Source organism: Ictalurus punctatus, chromosome 21, assembly GCF_001660625.3.
Source record: "Ictalurus punctatus breed USDA103 chromosome 21, Coco_2.0, whole genome shotgun sequence".
In the NCBI taxonomy this organism is placed as follows: Eukaryota; Metazoa; Chordata; class Actinopteri; order Siluriformes; family Ictaluridae; genus Ictalurus; species Ictalurus punctatus.
In genome coordinates this window covers 2,639,243-2,663,672 of record NC_030436.2, presented here as the reverse complement: position 1 = coordinate 2,663,672, position 24,430 = coordinate 2,639,243, and the positions used below count along the sequence as shown (strand labels likewise).

General features: G+C 38.3%; 2 protein-coding genes across 2 annotated transcripts; both read right to left on the bottom strand.

Annotated features, from left to right (window-relative positions):
• Positions 1 to 2,939: 2,939 nt before the first annotated feature.
• LOC108281103 (ankyrin repeat and SOCS box protein 17) lies at positions 2,940 to 5,989 on the bottom strand. Its single transcript, XM_017496674.3, has 4 exons — positions 5,139 to 5,989; positions 4,601 to 4,859; positions 3,946 to 4,219; positions 2,940 to 3,804 (listed from the first exon to the last, which is right to left on the bottom strand). Exons 1-4 carry the CDS (start codon positions 5,260 to 5,262, stop codon positions 3,598 to 3,600), a joined length of 864 nt encoding a protein of 287 aa, XP_017352163.1. The 5' UTR covers positions 5,263 to 5,989; the 3' UTR covers positions 2,940 to 3,597.
• A 3,828-nt stretch (positions 5,990 to 9,817) lies between these two features.
• Positions 9,818 to 23,064, bottom strand: prph (peripherin). Its single transcript, XM_017451050.3, has 10 exons — positions 22,962 to 23,064; positions 21,571 to 22,200; positions 17,272 to 17,332; positions 16,722 to 16,817; positions 16,350 to 16,514; positions 15,333 to 15,458; positions 14,369 to 14,589; positions 12,098 to 12,147; positions 11,903 to 11,976; positions 9,818 to 10,604 (listed from the first exon to the last, which is right to left on the bottom strand). The coding sequence occupies exons 2-10, from the start codon at positions 22,080 to 22,082 to the stop codon at positions 10,545 to 10,547; spliced, it is 1,365 nt and encodes a 454-aa protein (XP_017306539.1). The 5' UTR covers positions 22,083 to 22,200; positions 22,962 to 23,064; the 3' UTR covers positions 9,818 to 10,544.
• Between the last annotated feature and the right edge of the window lie 1,366 nt (positions 23,065 to 24,430).

Sequence of the window (24,430 nt, the reverse complement as noted above, 5' to 3'; positions counted from 1 at the left end):
TTTGTAGGAGGAGCCAGTCCTGCTGAAAAACGTTCTTGTAAGAACTCCAGGACTGTAGCTATTGCGCAGTTCACTGGGTGTACAGTGGATCCCTATGGATGGGAATCTCCCAAGGACTGCCATCTAGCAGGGATATTATCTCTGAGAACCATATTCGAGCTGGCCAATAAGGTGCTACTAGCAGCAGACATAGACTGTCTTGGCGAACTATCGCTAGAACTTGTTGGAGCAGAGCGATCGGGGGGAAAGCGTACAGATGTGACCTAGGCCACATGTGCACCATGGCGTCCAGCCCTAATTGTGCGGGAGGAGTGAGAGCGAACCACAGCGGGCCATGTGTTGTCTCCTCGGAAGTGAACACATGCAGTCCTGCTCGGCCAAACCTCGCCTTATGGACTCCACCACTTGTGGATGGAGTCACCAATTCCCTGGCCTCGACCCCTGCCTCAACAGGGTGTCTGCCCCCATATTCCCAGAATGTACATTGCACTCAGTGACAAAATTTCCTTCTGCCCAGAGAAGAATTAGTTGCGCCTGCCTGAACAGAGGGCGTGGACATAATCCTCCCTGGTGGTCAATATATGAGACCACCGGTGTGTTGTCTATAAACACATGGTGACCTCTCAGTTGAGGAAGAAGGAATTTCAGTGCTAGAAATATGGCCCACATTTCTAGGCAATTTATATGCCGCTCCAGATGAGGGCCACTCCAGAGACTGTGAGCTGGACAGCTGCCTAAGACAGCACTCCAGCCCGTGAGGGAGGTGTCTGTCATTACTGTCTTGCGCTAAGGAGACACCCCTAGAGTGTGACCCAAGGCTAGAAACTAGGGACACTCAAATTCTTAGAGCACGTAGGCATCGCAACGTGACACTGATTATTCTCAGAAGTTTCGTCCTTGGACGAAACCCCCAACTTCTCAGCCACCACTGAACGGTCTCCTCTGCAATAGGCCCATAAGCTCCAATAGTCTCCCAAGATCCAACTTTCCCTTGCTCAGTGTTGATAGGATTGACCCTACGCATGTTGGGGAACGCCCTCATCGTAGTAGAATCCTTATAACCCCTAGAAAAGTTGTCCACTGCACTGGGGAAAGCATACTTTTCTGAGGTTCAACCAGAGCCCCAAGCTCTTCATGTGGGCGAGAACAACATCTGGATGTTGAACCGCCAGTCCCCTGGATCATGCTAGAATTAACCAGTCATCCAGGTAGTTTAGTACATGGATACCCTGTAGTCACAATGGAGTCAGAGTGACATCCATGCACTTTGTGAAGGTGCGAGTGGATAAAGCTAGCGATATTTCTATGTGGAAATATGCACCTTTTAGATCTATCGTCGCAAACCAGTCCTCAAACTGAATCTGTGGAACGATAAGTTTGGGTGTCAGCATCTTGAACCTGTATGTCCGAAGAGTACGGTTCAGATGACGCAGATCTAAAATTGGCCACATAAACCTCTATTTTTTGCGAACCAGGAAATAACGGCTGTAAAAACCTCCCTCCCTCAAGGTACGGGGTACATGTTCTATGGCCCCTTTGTCCAAGAGGGATCTTATTCCTGTGCTAACGTCGGGCTCTGGTCTGTGCTGACTACTGTGGTGAGCACACCTCTGAACCCGGGGGGTCGAGCTCTAAACTGGACCCGGTAACCCTTTTCTACAGTAGACAGAACCCATGGAGACAGATTTGGCAGTAGTTTCCACGCTGCCAGAAGGTCTTTTAGTGACGTCAACTATTCCACATTCTGACTTTGCGTAGCTTTGTCATACCAGGGCAGACTTGTGAATTGCGTCTTCGCTTCAGATAATAGAGGCTGATGGCGCGGTCCACAGGTGCCATATTTATATCACGCGACGCGCTTACCTGCCACGTCACCTGGTCATGGCAGGCCTATAAATAGGCATGATTTTACACACGCTTCAGATACCAGTCGCACGTGAAGGCGCTCCGATAGCTAAACGCAATGTCGAAGGTCTCTTTGAAAGGGAACAGAAAGCAAGGATTTGCAAATCTCATAAACCCATATATTATTCACAATGGAACATAGGAAACATATCACTTGTTTAAACTGAGTAAATGTACTATTTTAAGAAAAAAAAAGAAGGTAATTTTGAATTTGATGGCCACAACACGTCTCAAAAAAGTTGGGACAGGGGCAACAAAAGACTGGAATGAAAGTGTTAGTAAAAAGAAACAGCTGTAGTCTTTCAGAAGTAAAGATGGGCAGAGGTTCACCAATCTGTAAAACTGCGTCTACAATTTGTGGTACAATTTCAGAATAATGATCCTTAACATAAAATTGTGAAGACTATGAATATCTCATCATCTACAGTACATAATATCATCAACAGATTCTGAGAATCTGGAGAAATCTCTGTGTGCAAGGGACAAGGGTGAAAATTAGTCTTGCATGCCCGTGATCTTCAGGCCCTCAGGTGGCACTGCATTAAAAACAGGCGTGATTCTGTAATGGAAATCACTGCATGGGCTCAGAAACACCTCCAGAACTCACTGTCTGTGAACACAGTTTGCCGTGTCATCCAAAAAATGCTGGTTCAAGCTCTATCATGCAAAGAAGCCATGTGTGAACATGATCCAGAAAAGCTGCAGTCTTTTTTTTTGGCAGAAGCTCTTTTAAAATAGACTGAGGCAAAGTGGAAAATTGTTCTATAGTACAGACAAATAGAAATTTGAAATTCTTTTTGGAAACCATGGATACCACGTCCTCTAAACTATAGAGGACTAAAGAGGAGAGGGACCATCCGGCTTTTTATCAGCACTCAGTTCAAAAGCCTATATCTCTGATGGTATGGGGTGCATTAGTGCCTATGTAATGGGCTAATAATATAACCTAATGGTATTTTATTTTTTACATTCATAGAAATAATTACAATTAAAATGTTAAATCGTTACAAAGATAAATTGAGATTTTAATGATCTTATATATATATAAAAAATCATATTACTTAGGCTACTGGACTAAATTTACCATATAAGTTAACCAGGGGCAAGTTATTATATGTATAATAGTATAACTAATTATAATTTACTACAAATTTTTTAAATGGCTTACTCCAAGTAATACTGTATTTAAAGGGTGAAAAAGCAGCAGACCCAAAAGGGCAACTATGGCAAATATACCAGGGGACTATATATAAGGCACCTGAAGACCTGTAAAAGCATGTGACTTCAAAATACATTGAAATGTCTCCAAAACAGTAGAAAATAATCAGATGGCTTCCAGACTCACTGGATGGTATCACTGTTAGATTCAGCAGTGGCACAGGAATAATTATTTCATAATTATTAATTATTTTCATAATTTCACTAAAAATAAAAATACCTTATGGGGATGGGGTGGGGGGGGGACACATTATTATATAATAAAACATTATTTATCTTTGGCCTACAACTTTCAAGATAATTATGATTGATGATTGGTTTTACAAAACATGCATACCATTTCTCTCTCTGATGTTCACATCCCTTCTGAGTGTGTAGCAATTAAACACAGAATTAAATAGCTATTATTTAAGGCTTAGGGCATTTTAATGACTTGTTTATTCAAGTTGTCCCCCCAGTGGTGTAGAGGGTGTGTCAATACTCCAGATTGAGGTAGTCTTGGAGACGTCTTTCTAAAGGGAGGTCCCTGATGGCATCTGGAAGTCCTCCAGTGATCAGCAGTCTCCTCCTCAAAGCCACTCGGCACAAGTGTACAAGTTCACACGGTTCGTGATATCGGCATGCTGGGATACGAGACCTCCAATCCACAAGAAGGGGGGTGTGGTTTCTGCGAATGAACCGCTGAGGGTAACAGCAAAGAGATTTCCAAATAAATTGACAGACGGATAGATTCACAGACAGGCAGACAGCTAGAGAGAGACAGGCAGGCAGACCAATATACAGGCAGACAGACAGATATCAGACATTCTCACAGCTCCTTACCTGTATGTGAGTGATATTGATGTATGTGATCACACGCAGACATAGCACCATACACTCCTGTGCACAGATGATGATGGCATCAAGAGGTGTGTCATTGGGGATGGGGGTGAACAGGATCCAGGTGATGATAGAGGCGGGGTTTGGGAAGTGCTCCAGCATGCCATACTGTAAAAACACCTTCAGTATCTCACACTGACGGCTGCGCACCACTGGCAGCACACAAGCAATGGACTTGGGAAAATCAGATTTGTGAATATGACGTGGAAGCCACAACCTGCAAATACAATATGTACTGTCACCTGTCTGACTGACTGTCAGTCTCTCTGAAACTGAAGGTTCAGTTTATACTATAACTTTATGTTCTTTGCACTCTTACAATAAAGGGTACTAAACTGTACCATTCTTGTATTACAGCCAAGTGCAAGGGTACTAATGCATCTTTAGTGCACCTCTCACCTGAAAAGGTGCACATGATCTACCGTACTGTAAACGTTACTCTAAAAGCTATTAAAAGTACAAGAGTTGTCCAGATGTGTTCTTTTTAGTCAAAATATGTTCTTTTTAGTCAACATGCTTCTGTCTGGGTGGCCATATAGTGCACTTATAGCTATAATGAATATGTATAGCTATGTAATTGCAGTGTAAATGTTTTTACCTGTGCTGACGGTAGCTTTGACTCTCACACTCCATAGTTATCTGCAGCAGAACCCTGATCAGATCTGTCCTCCTGTGCTGCAATACATACTGTGTGATCATCACAGCATACTGTTCCCTACTAACACGGGTAAAGTCCATGCCATAGAAATAAGACCCCGGATACGAGGGCACAGCATTAATAAAAGAATTAAACTGTTCTGGTGTGGCATTGGGGACAACATCATGGATCAGTGGATAAAATGCTGGATCCACTGGGTCTAAAGGCAAAAAGACAAAAACATCACATAAACTCACTGTCATCACTGTGATCCTGGTGTAGCTCATTATTAGAAGGCTTATTAGGAAAAGAAAAAAAAAACTTTGGTCAAATGCACACTGATCATTAAGGGCTAAAAAATCTACTTTTGAAATTTGGGTTTGGAATATACTTTGTATAAAAAATGGAAAGAACTAAACTCTGAAGACTGAGAAACATGCTAAAAGAAATTTGCTATCTTCAGTGAGAGTTGTGTCTGTGGTAAGTGTTGTCCTCTCACCAGAACCATGATTCCTAATATAATAATAAAAAACTCCTGTGGCGATAGCTGCAGCTCCAGCTGCATACAGCAATGGGCAAAGATCTGCTGCCTGAAAGAAAGCTAAACTCATAAAATGTCCCATAGTAACACTGAACTGAATCTTTTCAGGTTGTCATAGAAAAAGGTGAAGATCAGTAAAAAAAAAACAGGCTGTTGGTTTACTTTCTAATAGACTGGCTGTTTACAGTTAAACAGCCTGTCTTTTAGAAAGTAAACAAACAGCCTATTTACAGTTAAACAGCCTGTCTATTAGAAAGTAAACAAACAGCCTATTTACAGTTAAACAGCCTATTTACAGTTAAACAGCCTGTCTATTAGAAAGTAAACAAACAGCCTATTTACAGTTAAACAGCCTGTCTATTAGAAAGTAAACAAACAGCCTATTTACAGTTAAACAGCCTGCCTATTAGAAAGTAAACAAACAGCCTATTTACAGTTAAACAGCCTATTTACAGTTAAACAGCCTGCCTATTAGAAAGTAAACAAACAGCCTATTTACAGTTAAACAGCCTATTTACAGTTAAACAGCCTGTCTATTAGAAAGTAAACAAACAGACTATTTACAGTTAAACAGCCTATCTATTAGAAACTAAACAAACAGCCTATTTACAGTTAAACAGCCTATTTACAGTTAAACAGCCTATTTACAGTTAAACAGCCTATTTACAGTTAAACAGCCTGTCTATTAGAAAGTAAACAAACAGACTATTTACAGTTAAACAGCCTGTCTATTAGAAAGTAAACAAACAGACTATTTACAGTTAAACAGCCTATCTATTAGAAAGTAAACAAACAGCCTGTTTTTTTTTTACTGTTCGTTACCTTTTTCTATGACAACTTGAAAAGTCTCAGAATCAGAATTTCAGAATCAACTTTTTTTCTAAGTGTGCTCATACACATACAAGGAATTTGTCTTGGTGACAGTTCTTCCAGTGCACAGCAGTACAAAACATAGACAAAAAATAAACAAAAATGAAAACTAAAAATAATAATAATAATTGAATAGAAAATAATGCACCGATACTACATTGACTAAATAAACAGCTCAAGCAAACCTGCAAAATTGTAAACAATCACTAAGACATCTAATATTTAATTGGTTCAAAAAATTTTAAGAAAGGGAAAATAAGCATTGTTATAAAACCACTAAATGATTAATTTATTGGCTTACCAATAAATGATTCATTTATTGGCTTACTGTAACAGTATTAGTATGGAGTACATTTTATATTATAGTTGCAATAAATAAATCACAATAAGAACATGTTTATTTTTCCATAATAAAGTACAGCTTAAACAGATCCTAACAAATTTAAATATATAACTGAGTACAAAGGTGTCTTTGCTGTGAATATCATACAGTGCAGTGAAAAAAGTATTTAATTTCTTCTGTTTTTGTTTACATCTCATAATAAATAGTTTTAGATCTTCAAATGAAATACAAAATAAAAGAAAGGCAACCTGAATAAACACACAATACAGTTTGTGTATAATTAATTGTGTATATTTGTATTAAATACGAATTGCTGTTTATATACAGATACAATATCATGCACATACGGCATCAACATTAGGTGCAAAAGGTCTAATAAGCAGTAAAAAGCAGGCGTCATCCACAGCCCTATCTATTAAAAAAAAAAAATCATAGTTTGAACACTGGGTGTTGCTATCACATAAAAATACAATTTTATCCAACATTAAGTTAGTCAAAATAAATTTGCAAAGATTTCAAACAAACTTCTTTCACGTTGTCATTATGGGGTATTGTTTGTAGAATTTTGAGGAAAATAATGATGGTTGGAGAATACATGTCAAATGATCTGAGACCATTCCTCCATACAGAATCTCTCCAGATCCTTCAAAGGCTGATGGACTCTCCTTTTCAGTTCATCCAACAGGTATCAATGGGTTTCAATTCAGGGGACTGGGATGGTCATGGCAGGACCTTGATTTTGTGGTCAGTAAACCATTTTTGTGTTGATTTTGATGATGTTTTGGATCATTGTCCTGCTGGAAGATCCAACCACAGTCCATTTTAATCTTTCTGGCAGAGGCAGTCAGGTTTTCATTTAATATCTATTGACATTTGATAGAGTCCATGATGCCATGTATCCTAACAAAATGTCCAGGTCCTCTGGCAGAAAAACAGCTCCAAAACATTAAAGAGCCACCTCCATATTTAACCGTGGGCATGAGGTACTTTTCCGTACTTTTTCATCTGATCATAGAACCCGATCCAATTTGAAGTTCCAGTAGTGTCTGGCAAACTGAAGACGCTCGAGTTTGTTTTTGGATGAGAGTAGAGGCTTTTTTAAAAAACCCTTCCAAAAAACCTGTGGTGATGTAGGTGACTTCGGATTGTAGTTTTGGAGACTTTCTGACACCAAGACACAAGTAACTTCTACAATTCTCCAGCTGTGATCCTTGGAGATTTTTGGCCACTCAAACCATCCTCTCCACAGTGTGATGAGACGATATAGACATGCGTCCACTTCCAGGTTGATTCATAACATTTCCCGCTGATTGGATTGTCTTAACTATTATGAGAGTGGAAATGGACATTTTAAATGCTTTTGCTATTTTCTTGTAGCCACTTCCCATTTTGTGACGCTCAACAGCCTTTTGCCGCACATCACAACTGTATTCATTGGTCTTACCCATTGTTATGAATAACTAAGGGAATTTGACCTATGTGTTACCTCATATTTATACCCCTGTGAAACAGGAAGTCATGGTTGAACAATTTCCTGTTCCTAGTCACCCAGGTGTACAATTTTATTATTATTTTTTTTTTAAATATCAATGGGAATATTCTTCAAATAGATTTTTTATGCTGTGTTGCTCATTTTGATGTGTAATCTAACTCATTGTACTGATATTAAAACTAGCAAACCAATGTGAGTGAACAATGTAGCGGCATAAACCAAGGAAGTTAACACTAGCTGAATTTAAAAAAATAATTTATGGACTGTATGACCTTAGTGATCACGAAATATCTTGGTAAGTTTAGCCAGTCACTGGATGAACTGCACTAACAGAACAAGCACTGACAGAACATCTCCATTCTAGATAAAAAATAGATTAAAATGATGGATAATTTCAGCTAGCTGGCAAATTGTGGCTCAGTCAGAAATGACTCAAAAGCTCTAAAATCTTTTCCTGACAACTGTAAAATCAATATGCATGTGAAAATTAAACAACTACAGTTTTCTAATTAACATATTAATTAATAATGCTGTATTTTCCACTCTGAGTTAGCAGATGCACTGTTTTAAGTTACACTTTTTGTAATTCAATGTGGACACACGCATACACCTGTCCGGTGTATCTACTACACATGAATTGGTTCTAAGGTCTCTACTGTGCAGACTGGATCAAATTTTTACAAAATGCTGACTGCCATTTTGACCCAAAAAAAAAGCACAGTGGGAGTGAATGGTGCCATGTTGTCCACTCATATACAGTTTCCAAACCTCACTGTCCTAAAACCACTTTACTAAAACTTTAAATCCATGAAGATGGCTTTGGATCTCAATTCATATGAACATTTATGCTATGATGTGAACAGGGGATAAGTTCAACAAAACTGCACTATTGCACTATTGACCATGTAGTATTAGCACATTTATAGAAAGGGGTTTATTAATAATCATTTTATCTGGCATCACCCACATGATGATGGGTCACATTCCAAATTTGTTCGGTTTGGGCAAATTCTACCATACTAACATTGGCAACCCATGTCTTCATGGAGCTCACTTTGGGCACAGGTGCATTGTCATGCTGGAACAGGTTCAGGCCCCTTAGTTCCAGTGAAGGGAATTTATAATGCTACAGCATATAAAGACACTATAAAATATGTCATTCTATATTACATATACAATCCACAGTGACATCTAAATGTATGTAAAAAATGTATTATTTAGGTTTAACCATAATGAAAGAGAACTGAAAATTGCATATACACCCACACCCCACGTTTATGGTCACGTTCACAGTCACCTAGTTACTGACTGCACACACCTGGACATGATCACGTTTTTGGTTTAACAAATGTGCTATGTTCTGTAATATTAACTCTTCATAAACCTTTCTCAATTAGCTACTGAGGCTTACTGATGTGCCCCGTTCTGAGTATCAGCTAGTACTAGCTGTAAATGCTGGATCAGTATAAAATGTGAATTTTCACATATTTTCTGATCCAATCCAATGGCATTGTATGCCATTAATGGTCAATTCAATTCCATTTTATAAAGTTTATATAGTGATTTTAACAATGGACATCTTTATAGAAATTCGGATATAAAATGTTAATGAAATTTTTAATTTAAGCAAGGCAGAAGCGATGGTGGCAAAGAAAATCTCCTTGAGATGACACAATGAAGAAACCTTGAGAGGAAACAGACTCAAAAGGGAACCCATTCTCTTCTGGGTGTCAAAGGACAGTGCAATAATAAAAGAAGTTCTCTTCTATATACTATATATTCTATATATTCTGTATACTAACTAATTGTTTTAATGGGAACTTGAATATTAGCATCATTACCGTTTTAACTTTAAGGCTATCATATAAAACAGAGTTATTAACTGTTCAGTGATGGAGATGTGCGTGTATGTGAAATAAACAAGACTTTTTTGTTTCACTTGGCTTTATTTTCCCCCAACATTTGCTTTCATTCTCAGTAAGGCTGCAGTAATCACATTCAATTGCTCAGACTGAAATGAATGGGGTGAGACTGGATTTTGAGCCCTAAATCACATTCTATTTGGCCTGGTGAGGACAAAGTGCTTGCATTACAGGAATAATACTACCAAATTATGACTACTCATAATGTTACGCTATAGCAGTGAATAAACAGGAGATTAAATGCAGAGAAAGCAGATTAAATGGATATCTCGCCTTGCCATGGGTGTAATTTTCACATGCATGAAAGATGTAGAAGAGTTTTGCTGTAAATAAAGGCCACCATTGGTGTTTAAAAGGTGACTGGTTGACTGGTTTAAAACCATGTTTTTCCCATGTTTTTTTTTTAAATATTTTTTTTTATCAGTATATGATGAGTATTGGCTGGTTATATATTGAATTGTGTTAATGGAGATGATATATAAAGCAACTGTGACAGTTTGCCTACATGTTTTTTAAGGCTACGTTGTTAGCACCATTGCGCAGTGATAGTATGCACCCCATTCAGAATCACAGCATTGAGTCAAAATGAATGCCAATATTTTCTTAACATTATTTTTTTCCCCATCAGTAATGAATAGCAGATTAAAAGCTTAAACAATTTTAAAATGTTATTCTTTATATTCTGTTTATCTCTTGCTCCAGCCTGCATGTTCTTGGATCCTCAATTCTCAAACAACTCAGTTAGATTCCTTGGAATCTCGTGGGGTGTCCTTCTCCTTCCTGGACTCCTTCACCACCTGAATAGGAAACAGGGTGATGCTACTAGTACTGAACAAATCTATCATAACAATGAGTAAAGTTTGGTCCCACATTTCATAAGCTGAAAAAAAAAAGCCCTAAGTTTTTCCTCTTAAATTTTTTGTCACACGGAATTGTCATTATATCAGGTCATCTAATCAACCATCCATATTGGTCATCTTGCATTTGGTTTGTCTCCCTCTACTGTGCCCATCAATGGAAAGGGACCACCAAAGGACAACCTTATTCTCTCTCACTCTCTGTTTATCTCTCTGTCACACCCTCTTGGTCTGTCTCTCTAAATATTTGAGAGAAAATGAATGAATAGGGTTTCTATCTTTTATCCACTTGAAATCCTACAAAAGTGAGTTCAAACATAAAAGGGAGTTCTGCACATAAGCGTAACAACAGGGATATTCTGCATGTGCTTGCCCAATGGAGACTTTCATGATTGGCCATAATACCTACAGGCTGCAGCCAATGGGAATGCTTCTCGATCAGCGAGTGTCCTCACAGGACCGATCAGATCGCCTCAGGTAAGTTAAAAGAGTCTTAACGGGGCCAAAATTTTTTTATAGAAATAATTACTTTAACAGAAGCAATAGTACAAACTTTGATATGGATAAAGGGTCGTGCATGTACCTGAAATGATCCAGGTTTAATCTATTTTGAACGACCTTATTCATCTTATTTATTTATTTTCACTATTATAGCTTGCTAAATATCATATCCACAGTCGTGTTAGCCAACATGTTAATTACAAATAGAAACTTGGTCAATACTTACAAAGAGAGATATGTAATGTTTGTAAAGTGCTTTAGCTGTCATTTATGCAGATTCTCAAGCCACTATGGGCTTTTACTGTACTACTTTCATTTTTTATTTCACTGACAGGCTGTCACTCTTTTTTTTGATGATAGTCAAAAAAGAGAAGAGAAGAGAGAGAGAGAGAGAGAGGGAGAGAGAGAGAGAGAGAAAGAGAGAGAGAGGAGTCAGTGGAGCAGGAGAAAAAAAAACAATATTAAATTACTTTGGTCCACCCGGTAAAAAAGCTAGGAGTAAGAGGGCAGAGGATCATGATATGGAAGATAAGGATGAATGAATTGTGTTTGTTTTGTGCCACATTCACAGTCACATGTCGTTCATTCAAGAAAGCATATTGTTTTGGAGGAGACGTGAAATAAGTGTAATGTTATTATATATTATAGAGGTATTTATATTTACAATACTTCAGTATTTCCATTACAATACATAACCTCTCTGAAAGTGATTAAGAATCCACAACAAGATGTCTTACCTCTCCATCACGGGTCTCAACAGTTTTGATCACAACTTTTTTGCCATGTACAACATCAGTGGGTAGGTCATAATCTAACCAATCAGAAACAGAGTCATGGGGTTCAGCTAGAAGAATAAAACATGCCATTTAAATCTGCATTTAAATAATACATTTGCATGAGTGGTATTTTAGAAAGACAATAGGCCGACTTACCGCCACTGCGCATACTCATTGACGTTATGTTCATGACAGGAATAGTAATTCTGAAAGAACACAGAAATCCTCAAGCACAAATATAACAAAAATATAGCATGTTTGCTGAATGACAAGTAAGAGGAGCATTTCTGTCATGTGGCACATCCCAAGCGTACAGTCGTGTGAAAAAATAAGGGTTCCTTTTGCTATGAGGTGTGTGGTGTCATCATGCCAAGCTCTGGCAAGGGATTTAAAAAGATCTCCACATTATTTGAAAGACATCATTCCACTGTAAAGAAAATAATCTACAAATGGAAATATTTCACACGACTGCCAATTTGTCCAGGTCTGGCCGTCCCTGCAAATTCAGCCCAAGAGCAGACCGTCTAATGCAAAAAGAAGTCTTCAAGAAGCCCAAAATTTCTTCAAAGGATCTGCTAGTAAGTTTAGCAACTGTTGGTGTCAAAGTGCCTCCTTCTACAGTCAGAAAGAGATTGCACAACTATGACCTGCATGGGAAGCATGCCAGTTTGCTAATGAGGATATAGGCAAAGACCAGGCCTTTTTGAATAATGCGCTCTGGACAAAGTTGTTTGGCCACAGTAACAGCAGAAATGTTTGGTGCAATCCAAAGGCAGTTTTTCAGAAGAAGCACCTCATACCGACTGTGAAGCACTGTGGTGGAAATGTTATGGTTTGGGGTTGCTTCGCTGCCTCAGGGACTGGACAGCTTGTATTCATTGATTCAACTATGAATTCTGCATCATATCAAAGAGAGCTTGAAGATAATGTGAGGTCATCTGTCTGAAAGTTGAAGGTGAACCGAAAGCGGACCTTTCAACAGGATAATGAATGGAACGGCTCAAAAAATAAGAAATGCAGGGTTATGGAATGGCCGAGTCAAAGCCCGGATTTGAATCCCACTGAGATGTTGTGGGGGGATTTGAAATGGGCAGAACATGCAAGAAAACCCTCAAACATCTTGCAACTGAATGAATATTGCAGAGAAGAGTGGGCAAAGTTTCCAACAAGCCTGGTGGATAATTATGCAAAAACAGTTACAAGAAGTTATTTCTGCTAAAGGGGGCAATACTAGCTTCTGAGGTCAAGGGTGTACTTACTTTTTCCCCATAGACGAATATCACATCTATTGATATTTCTGTTGAATAAATGATTGAAAATGCTAATTTTCCTTATCGTTTTGTTAAAGTATATCAACTTCATTAAAAAGGCAAAAAGATGATGTTTCAAAGAGGATCAAATGTTTGTTTGTCCAAATATGTCAGAAAGCCAACAATATCCATGGGGTGTACTTATTTTTTCACATGACTGTAAGTGTTCAAGAGAGGTTCTAATAAAATTCAATATAACATGCCACTGTTTGAGGAATCTGGTGGTTTGGTATGTAGTATGTAACACGATAAGAGCTCTAATAAAAGACACAAATGAAATATAACCTCTAGTGATATGTTATCAAGGTATTTGTAAGCTCTAAATCTGTATTATTTGTCCTTTTGGACACATGCTTTTTTATTGAGAAGAACAAGCAGTTATGTACAACCAATATAGTAACATAATGAAAAACTGTAACCATAATTCCTTTGTACTATATTGGTCTAGTGTGTGTGTGTATATATATATATATATATATACACACACACACACACACACACACACAATGTGTAATGTATACATATATATATATATATATATATATATATATATATATATATATATATATATATATATATATATATATATATATATAATGTAATAGTATATATATAATCCAAATTATATTTGGATAAAATGCCATAAAACACCTTGGATAAGATGTTCTGTCAGGTCCACATAATTCATCCTTTTTCAACTTTTTTTTCGACAAAACTTCGAGTCCAATTTGGATGACATAATCCTGAATGTTAAAAAATCTATTGAAGAAATTCAACAACTGCACTGGACTTCCATCATGGATTTTCCATTTTATCTTATCAATCTTATTAATCGTTCATACTCTACAGATGCAGTAAAGGACAACAGGTTGAAAAAAAAAGCATTCTTTTAAAACTGGCTTATACTTGCAGTGTATTATGGGAATTCCTTGGTCGCCAAGACCAAACCTGACCAAACATGAAAACTTGAAAATTAAGAATTAAGAATTAAGGAAGCTTGTTAGAGCAGATTTTGTTCATGGTCTTTTCTACTGTGTTGGTGATGCTGGTCAAGATTTCTAACCAAGATCTCTCTTGTAATTATATAAAGTTTATTCAGTTCATTCAAATCAATTACCTGCTTTCCTCTCCTTCTAGTAACTTCCTGTAAGTGGCAATCTCAATGTCCAGGGCCATCTTTACATTAAGCAGGTCCTGATATTCCCTCAGGTGACGGGACATTTCGTCCTTCAGGTGGTGGATCTCTTCCTCCAGACGGTTGATGTTGTCTTGGTAATTTCCAGCCTCCACTCCAAACTGGTCCTCCATTTCCCTCATCTGCCTCAGCAGAGCCTCATTCTGTCACAAAAGTGAAAAATTTGTTGTGAAATAGTATATCAAATTTACAGTACAATATCTGATTACAGGACAATATTAAATGCCAATTGATCTAGCTATTTTTTTTGGTGTGGGTATATATGTGTATATATATATATATTTTTTTCTTTCCCAGAAATGAGCTCTGTTGCCAGCCAGAACAGTGATGCACAGCTATTTGCCTTGCAATGATCTCTAAAGAATTACAAACTACTCCTTTAAAAAAAGTAGCCAACACTGTTTTCTTTCATATTTTCTGTCATATTTCATGCAATCTATCTAGAAATAATGTTTTATTTTTGTGATGTCATTACATCTATTGTTAAAGCACATTAATAATATAAATAATTCAGGCTTCCTTATAACATTATACCATCAGACCAGTGCACTGTCCCACCTCTAGGCAGAATCTTTTAACATTCTGAATAATTATGTAGAAACCAAAATGCAAAATGATAATATCCCCACCTTATAAAAAAAAAATATATTAAATGAACAAAAACTTCTGACAAAAAATTTAATCATACAATCTCCCTTTACAACAAATGTAGTCTATTGTTTATTTGTATACATCTATATACATCATGCAACATACATACAACATGCAAGCTGTTTGAAAGTTCAGCCTCAACCTAAAACCTGTGTCCCCCTGCAGTGTTTTATGTGGACAATTACACATGGGACTTCCAGATGAACTCCATGAAATAAAGGTTATCTGAGCTCACCGTGCTCTTAAGGGCATCAATCTCACAGCTGAGGCTCTGAATCTGCCTCCTGAACTCGTTGGCCTCCTGCTTGGCCTGTCTCGTGGCATCAGCGTTGCGCTTGGCTGAGTCGGTCAGGTCAGTAAACTGCAGTGCAAGAACAGAGAGCGTTAGTTTGCTGCTCCAGCATGAATAAGATGCTGATTATGTACAGGTGCATCTCAAAAAATTTTAATATTGTGGAAAAGTTCGTTTTTTTCCCCGTAATTTAATAAATAAAAAAAAGTGGATCTTTCATATAATCTAGATTAATTACACATAAATTTAAATATTTCAAGTCTTTTTTTGTTTTGTTTTGTTTTAATCTTGATGATTACGGCTTATATTTATGTAATTGTATAATGCTCTCATAAACATACAAAATGCTCCTATACTGATTCAGAGTATTTTACCTGAACTGGATAAGTTTGAAATATGAAACAATTGTATGTGAATAGTTATGAGCATGTGAGAACCTTTTCTGTGTAGAGTGTGTCATTGGTAAGACTGAACAGTGGGAGGGCATAGTGTGTATGTGTGTGTAAGTGACAGTATGTGAGACCTTTTTACATTTGTCCATCCATCCATCTTCTATACCGTTTATCCTTTTCAGGGTCACGGGGAACCTGGGCCTATCCCAGGGAGCATCGGGCACAAGGCGGGGTACACCCTGGACAGGGTACCAATACATCGCAGGGCACAATCACACACACACACACACACACCCATTCATACACTACGGACACTTTAGACACGCCAATCAGACTACCATGCATGTCTTTGGACTGGGGGAGGAAACCGGAGTACCCGGAGGAAACCCCCGCAGCACGGGCTTTTTACATATGTGTGTGAGGTAAAAAAAAAATAAAAAAAAAGTAAATGAATGAGTACTCTGTGTGTATGCTATATGGGTATAAACATTGAACAACTTCTTAAGCGATGCCTAAAAAAGTTTGTGTACTGCCTGCCATGGTGTGTGTTGGCCTTCTTTCCTCTCACCTTGGATTTGTACCACTCCTCAGACTCCTGCATGTTCTTCGTTGCAATACTTTCATATTGAGCCCTGATGTCTCTCAGAGCCGCAGTCAGGTCAGGACGGACTGTGGCCTCCACCTCCATCTTCATCTGCTGGGTTTCATAGCTCACTTGCACATCCTGGATTTCCTATAGGTATAGGATACACAAAAACATTCTTCATTCTTCTTCTACACAATATACTTATACAACATAAAAGACTCACATAATAAATGATTATTTTTGCCTTGATTATCATTTGTTCAGGCTGAAATTGTAGGTATTTTCTTCTGTCCTCCACCTTTACATGAACTTTCCAGTTACCTTTTATTCAGTTCGATTCAACTCAAACTGTACCTCATCATGCATCTTCTTGAGAAATTCAATCTCATCCATCAGAGACTCGATTTTCCGCTCCAGCTCCAAACGGGCCAAAGTGGCATCATCCACATCCTGCAAGTACACACAAATATGATGACATAAAAGCAACACAAAAAATACTTACCTAATGATAAAGCCTCCGAGACACTCCGTTATAGGGATAATAATATTAAATAAATAGTACAGCCCAAAATAAATTTTTCACAATTCATTTAGCACACCCCCAAGTTGTTTTTTTTAAAGGATGGTTGCAGAGGGTTTGGGGGAGGGGGTGTGGGGATGTGGGGGTGGCACCTGGGAATTGTCTTGGTGGGGGGGTTGAACATATGTCCCCACAAGTATAGGAATATCTGACAGTTTTGTCCTTTTGCTTTCTGAGGTAGATTTAAGGTTAAATTTAGGTGTGGCATATAATTAATTACAAAAACAATTATAGTGGATAGTCCTCACAAATATAGTACAATGTGTGTGTGTGTGTGTGGGGGGGGGGGGGTGTATGTGTGTGTCCGTGAAGGGTCATCATCACCTTACGGAACAGGACCAGTTGGTTCTCAGCATCTTGTCTTTTCTGAGTCTCCTCATCCAACCTGCAAGACACAAAGGAAGTAAATCAACATATTTTCTTTATCTGTATACAGTTATCAGTTGTATATGCATGCCTTAGATTATTTATAGGTGGCCATAAACGTGTATTAGTAGTTATTGTTTGTGAGACACCAATTACACCATCATTTGTCACGTCACGGCAAACCAGTGACTACATTTCCCATGCTGCACGGCAGCCTACAAACATAGCCGCCATGGACTGCAATTCCCAGAACACTCACACACACCCACACACACACAGATCCCATTGGTCTACCTGCCTCTCTAAATAAAACCTCTAACTCTGCACTTGCGTCTATCCTAACGTCCATCATGTTGATTACATGACGTTGTATCATTGAAGTTGTCACCATAAATTGTTGTTTTTCCTGAAGTCTTATAGTTCGTTTTTTAATAGTTATTATAAATAGCTACTAGATTAAATTTAAACAATGCTCACAATAATCTGGCCATGTATTTTCTGGAAAGATTTTCCACTGCGAATATATATGATTCATCAATACAGTGGAACAAAAAATATTTCATGTATAATCAGCTACATTAGTGGTAAGGGGAACATTGTGTAAATTAAATTACCACTGAAATATTCCTTTAAATAATTACATCCAAACTTTTGGTTAGCATAATATTTGAAAATGTCAAAGCAACAACAGTATGAACATAAACCAGTAGTAATAATTAGAGCCAGTTCCATTTATTTTTGATCCTTTAAAATAAAATCATTGTCATTATTGTGATGTGAGACACTTTATAATTGTGCCCTGCGATGGATTGGCACCCTGTCCAGGGTGTACTCCGCCTTGTGCCCCATGATCCCTGGGATAGGCTCCAGGTTTCCACGTGACCCTGAAGAATGGATAAGCGGTATAGAAGATGGATGGGTGGATACACTTTATAATCACAAAAAGATTAATAACTAAACAGGAGCTTAAAATATTGTGCATGTTGAATATTGTACATGCTGAATAGCACATTCTATGCCACAGTGCTGTTGACTTTTCATTTGATCAGAGGTGTTGATTAGTTTTCTATAACAGCACGGCTTAGATATTAATTATGCCTGCAAGGCAAATCACAGGTTTATATTAATGCACTTGTTCTAACACATTATTGTTTCTATAGTAACCCTGTACACAGGGTTTTTTTTTCAGACACTCCACATCCACAAATTTAAAAAAAAATTGTGTAATAGTTGAAATGTTGATGTTTTCTTTCAGAAGATGTTTGTTTAGCATTTATGGAAGGAATCTCCAGTGTCAGTGCATTGTCACAGTCAGAGGTAAAACTGTTCCTTTGTCCATTTCCTGACATAGGAGAAGTCTTCAGGACAGAGAGCATTTTCTTGGTAACATGACAAGTTTTGTCTAATGACTGTATAGATGGACATGATAACACGGACTCAAAAGTGAAGCCAAAATGTCTCTGAGGCCCTCTAGTGGTTGGCTGCAGTTCAGTTTGTAACACAACATATTCCCATGTTAGTGAATGTTAAAGGATACAGGATGGCATTTGATCTCAACAAATTATTTTCAGAAATGCAATTATATAAGATATGTGTGTTTTATAGGAGCTATTTGATCATAAATAAAAGGGCATGGTCGATAAGGTGACTGACAGTCTCGTGAATGGTCACGCACTTTCCAACACGCACCTGAAACTCTTGACAGTACTGTAGCAATGCTATGTCTTTCCCAGTATGTTACACATTTTGATGTCTTACAGTAGCTCATTGTATGATATTTTAACTAGCAAACCAATATGAGTGAACAAAGTGATGGCATACACCAAGGCAGTCAACACTAGCTACATTTCATAACAGCGGAGAGTAAAGAGAACACTTCTCCATTCAGATGGGTAACATACTGCAGATGAACATCACAGAGAGCAGGTTGTATTGAGGGCAAATTCTGATTGCTTTTTACCAGTTTATTTTCAGTTGATTCCTTACATTAACAATATACTTACATTATTTTGATATAATGATAGATAATGTCAGATAGCTAGCAAATGGTAGCTCAGTTAGTCATGACTCAAAGCTCTGAAATCTTTTCCAGACAACAGTAAAGTCAATATATTTTCAAAAATGATCTCTTGGGGGCATGAAGCATGAAGACAGGTTATCCCAGACCCTGGCAGAGGCCAAGGGGTTCACTGATAGAACAGAATATTCTGCTATTCTGGGATATGACAAAACTGCACAAAATCCCCACTTACCCTCCTTTCTGTTAATAAATTCATGCTTGGTTGTTTTTCAGGCTTTAATAGGACTGTCATATCACATCTGCCCTGCTGTCTCATGTCCCTGTCCTGAATAAATGAGGTCCCAGCAGGCCGAGTGCCAGAGGATCAATTAGCTAATGCAGCAGCCGCTAAAAGGATGAGAAAATGGGGGTCAAGGCACCCACCAGCTGAGCACATTCACTAAATCAGTAACGCTGCGGAGGTGACACTTGTAAAAGTGAATTTAGCAATTTAATCAAGGTGAGTTAACTACACCTAAAAGCCTGGCTAAAAGGCACTGGACAAATCACACAGGAAATAAGATTAGCTATGACATGTCTATTATTTCTGTCATTAAAGATTTGTGATTTAAAGTTATAGGATTTCTTTCTGTGTGTTAAGTTGAACACATGACTGTATTCTTCTTCTCCTTCTCCTTCTTCTTCTTCTTCTTCTTCTTCTTCTTCTCATTAATATTTATACTGTGAGCTGTCTGTGTTCCTGCTGTTTTTAGCTCAAGCCAAGTCATCCTGTGAAACCTGAGATGTAGACGGGTGTGGTCTGTGTGTGTGCGTGTGTGTGTGTGTGTGTGTGTGTGTGTGTGTGCGCACGTGTGTGTCAAACCACATTGATTTTTCCTTTCCTTTGGTTCCTTTTTTCTCTGTCTCCATAATGCTCTCTCTCTCTCTCTTTCCACGCCCTAAATGACCTCACCGACCCCTGTTGGTGCCCATTACTTTAAGTCAGAGAACTATTAGTTTTTTTTCTGAAAAAAAAAAAAAAATTAGTTAATGTCAATGGTTAATTACTTATAGTGTCCCTAAAATCTGTCATAGTGTTATAGAGAATGTTAAGAAGCTAAGTTTTGTAGGTGTTTTTTAATCAGGACTTGTTGTAATCATATTTGTTTAACCTGGCTGAATTGTAGTTGCTCTCAGTTTTAGTATGTGTTAAGATTTTTCTTGTATTTCTTATATTGTAATATATTTTATTTTATGTAATATATTTTAAAAAATATACAATTCTACTTATATTTTGAAACATTGTGACAGTATAGTGCAGCATATTGCGCAATGCTGTGTTCAGTTTAGTGCTTAATAGAAACTAAAATAGGACCTTAAAATGGTATATAAGATTAAAATCTTATCTTGGATTACTGCTGGGACAGGATATTAGTGTACCATAAAGCAAGCATATTTAAATGCACATTCATAAGATACATCTTTTAGCACCACTGACTCGTAAAAGCCAGCCACACTCCCAAAGTGGCCATAACATGAAACTGATCCATATTATAGCCTCCCATTGTCTCATCACCGTTCCTACCCAGTGCCACGCCCGCCCCATGGTCTGATTTGAGACACAGCCTGAATGATTAGACTAATGAGAAATATGATGGCCCCAAAGGTTTGGTCGTATGTCTGTATACATCTGTGTGTGTGAGCATCAGAAGAGGAGCATATCAGTGATCTGACTTGCAGACCAGAACCATCGAGAATTCCCACGACCACGCCCAGACAGTTTTAAAAAACATTTCTGCATCTGCTTTCCTGCTGGAAACTGCCTTGTGTTCACTGTCGAATCTACATCTATATGCCTCAGATCAGTTTTGTATGCTTATTTTTTTTTTAGCTTTTAGAGCAGAATTCAATGTGTATTTGATGAGCAAAAATCACATATAAGTTGCCCAGAGTATAATTATGTATGGCCTCAAAATATGGAACATTGGATTGTTTTACATGTTAATATTATTCCATATCTGTCCAGAACTTTACGTTAAGACAGATTTCAGGTTTACTATCTATAAGTTTGATCATACTTTGGATGGCTTATACATACTTTTATACATGAAAGTGGCTGAAAGAAGTTTATTGTTTAACTCTATTTTTTGATTATTTAAGTATTTGACATATTTTAAGCTCTATTGATCATGAGGCATCTTCAGCCATTCAGCAATGCTATTCCCAATGACTTCCCTAAAGCTTTCGATCTCTCTCACCTCTGCTTGAGCAAGGCCAGATCTTCAGCCATGTTGTCTCTGTCCACCTGGATCTGATCTCGCTCCTTCCCAATGAGATCAACCTGTCTACGCAGCTCCCTCATCTCCTGCTGGCAGAGTTGGCTGGCGCGGTTTGACTGGCCCTGCTGCTGTTTGCCCTTGTACTGGTTGAGCTCGTGGGTGAGCGTGGCATTCTGCTGCTCCAGGTAGCGCACTTTCTCGATGAAGCTCGCGAAGCGGTCGTTCAACTCCTGCAGCTCCTGCTTCTCATTGCTGCGTGTGCTGCGGAACTCTTGGTTGATGCTATCAGCCAGGGCGAAGTCCACTTTGTCATAAGAGACGTGAGGAACCGACGGAGCACTGGAGCGGACCCGGAAAGTCCGTGTGGACACAGAAGCTGGAGCCGGGCTCATGTAACGGGACGAGTACGAGGTGTAGGCGGGCATGGCGGACATGGGGGTAGGTCCACCAAAAGTGCGGCGGTAGGAAGTGCGGCTGGTCAAGTGACTCATGATGGCTTTTTTTTTTTTTTTAAATAACACTTCTTGTTCACCTTCTCAAGGATCTTTCTGCTTCTCTGCAGGGATGTCTGGCAGTGGATGAAGCTAGGCAGCAGGAGCAATGCAACATCTGAGTGAGGAACACACAGGCTTTTATACCTCTGAGTGAGTCATCTCTCCTCCCCCGACCTTCCAATCCTCACGATCTCTCCATCCATTGTCTATCCATCTTTCATCCACATGGCCTCAGCCACTCCCTCCCTATAACCCTTCTTTTCTTCATCTCTCTTTCCTCACTGCTCTCCTCCTCACCTCTCCTCTCTCTCTCTCTCTCTCTCTCTCTCTCTCTCTCTCTCTCTCTCTTTCTCCTTCCTTTCCCCTCCATCAAACCCCTCCCTTCTGTCCTGCGCTACTGGCACGAGTCCTAAACATCTTCTAGACTAAGACATCATATCTGAACCCGTTGCCCCACCCTGCTATCTTTAACAGCACAGATTCAACACAAAACACTTCTCCTCTAATTGTGTTCTCTTTTAATGTCTAATAATATACATATTTCACAATTTAGTAATAATGGTGATGTTCACCCCAGACCAAACAATTACTGAAATACATTCTTTATAGCACCTGTTTTTCAGTTGGTATTAAATATATTCGTGAAACAACTGTGGAACATCAGCTCTTTTTGTCCTTCCTTTTCCTTTCTGTGAAAGTAAAAAAATATTGATGTTCTCAGAGCACAGCATAAGGCATGACTCTGCAATCCTACTCCTGAGCACCAGATTGCAAAGTGCTGTATCACATTTCTTTTCTGGTCTCATCCTTGTCACAAAAACTGAAAAAGCAGCTGTACCCATAACGAACACAAGCAAATAATGAAAATTAAGATACCCATTTAGGACGCACGGTGGCTTAGTGGTTAGCACGTTCGCATCACGCCTCCAGGGTTGGGGATTCGATTCCTGCCACGGCCCTGTTTGTGCGCAGATTCCTCCCTTAGTCCAGGGTGTACCCCCACCTTGTGCTCCCAGGGATAGGCTCCAGGTTCCTCACGACCCTGTAGGATAAGCAGTATAGAAGATGAATGGCAGATACCTACTTTATGACACTGAATGCAAGATTAAACACCAGCTTACTATTTTACCAATCCAAAAAGATTATTAACAATACATGGTGTATTGCAATGGTATATATACACTGTACTGTATATTTATTTAATCCTTATATACATTGTTACTTTAATATTTGCATTAATGTGATGTGTCAGGGTAAAAGTGTTTTTCTGGGAATTTTTTGGCAGGGGTAAATGCATGTTATCAGCCTTGATGTTTTGAAGTTTTTGTAGTAGAGACTTAATATTTGGCTATGCGGTTGTGCTTAATTACTACATGCACTGCCTGACTTATTTTACTTATCGTTCTGGTTTATTTTTACTTTTTTTTTTTTTTTTGTATTGCGTAATACAGGATTTTGAGACACCTATTCTTCTGTTTGTTGGCCCAGCTATAAAACAGCATCCATCCTGATACTGTATATCATATTGTACGTCATATGCATATTGTTTCAACTGGTTTGTACAGAGAACATGATCCAATTACATGTCTGACAATGGAACAGCAGTATATGAGTTTCAATACAAATCTATCCTCATTACAAGAAAAAAAATGAAGCTACCAAGAGAAAAGAACAATGCAGTTCATGTTGTCTTATTTTTATTAATAGCTGAAACAAACAGCAGGAAACATATAAGCTACTGCTAATAAGTCTTTTAAAAAAGATTGATAAAAGGTGCTTTTGCATATATTGTCTTCGTTTGATTTGTACAACTGGAAAGATAAATTGGTTGCGGGATGAAAGTGGTCACTTTTGATTTAAGGATGTCTTTAACTCTGTATTCATATTACAGTAAACATCCTGGTCTTTATTAAGTGACTCAGAGCTTTTAATAGAAACATCTGGAAATAGACAGGATGTCCACCATCACTGCTGTTAATGTATTGTTTGTACCTTTACATCATCACTGTTGTCATGTTGGCATGACTGTGCTGAGGATTACACTGCTGGCTGACATGTTGACTTCACTACTACAGTATGTGTGCTGTTAAGATTTATATATTTATGTATTTACTTAGAAACTTCATACACACAGAGATGTGTACATACATTGTCCTTATATCTTTACACCTGTCTTTCTTACACATTTCTATACATAAGCATCAGATGCAAACCTAATTTCTTTGTACTTATACAGTACCTGTAAACATGTTTGTGGTGCCCCAGATAATCCATATATATTTCATTTCATACACTGGGTTAAAAACAACCCAAATTTGGATATTTTTTGTAACCCTGGGTAAATA

Bases quoted from the DNA above. Each gene is read 5' to 3' on its own strand.
- prph (XM_017451050.3), bottom strand. From the start codon at position 22,082: ATGAGTCACTTGACCAGCCGCACTTCCTACCGCCGCACTTTTGGTGGA. The intron at 17,333-21,570 runs GTGAGAGAGATC...TGTGTCTTGCAG, and splicing joins CTGGCCTTGCTCAAGCAGAG to GTTGGATGAGGAGACTCAGA. The intron at 11,977-12,097 runs GTAAGTCGGCCT...CTGATTGGTTAG, and splicing joins AATGAGTATGCGCAGTGGCG to ATTATGACCTACCCACTGAT.
- LOC108281103 (XM_017496674.3), bottom strand. From the start codon at position 5,262: ATGGGACATTTTATGAGTTTAGCTTTCTTTCAGGCAGCAGATCTTTGC. The intron at 4,860-5,138 runs GTGAGAGGACAA...TTTTGCCTTTAG, and splicing joins TATTAGGAATCATGGTTCTG to ACCCAGTGGATCCAGCATTT. The intron at 3,805-3,945 runs GTAAGGAGCTGT...TGTTACCCTCAG, and splicing joins TCAATATCACTCACATACAG to CGGTTCATTCGCAGAAACCA.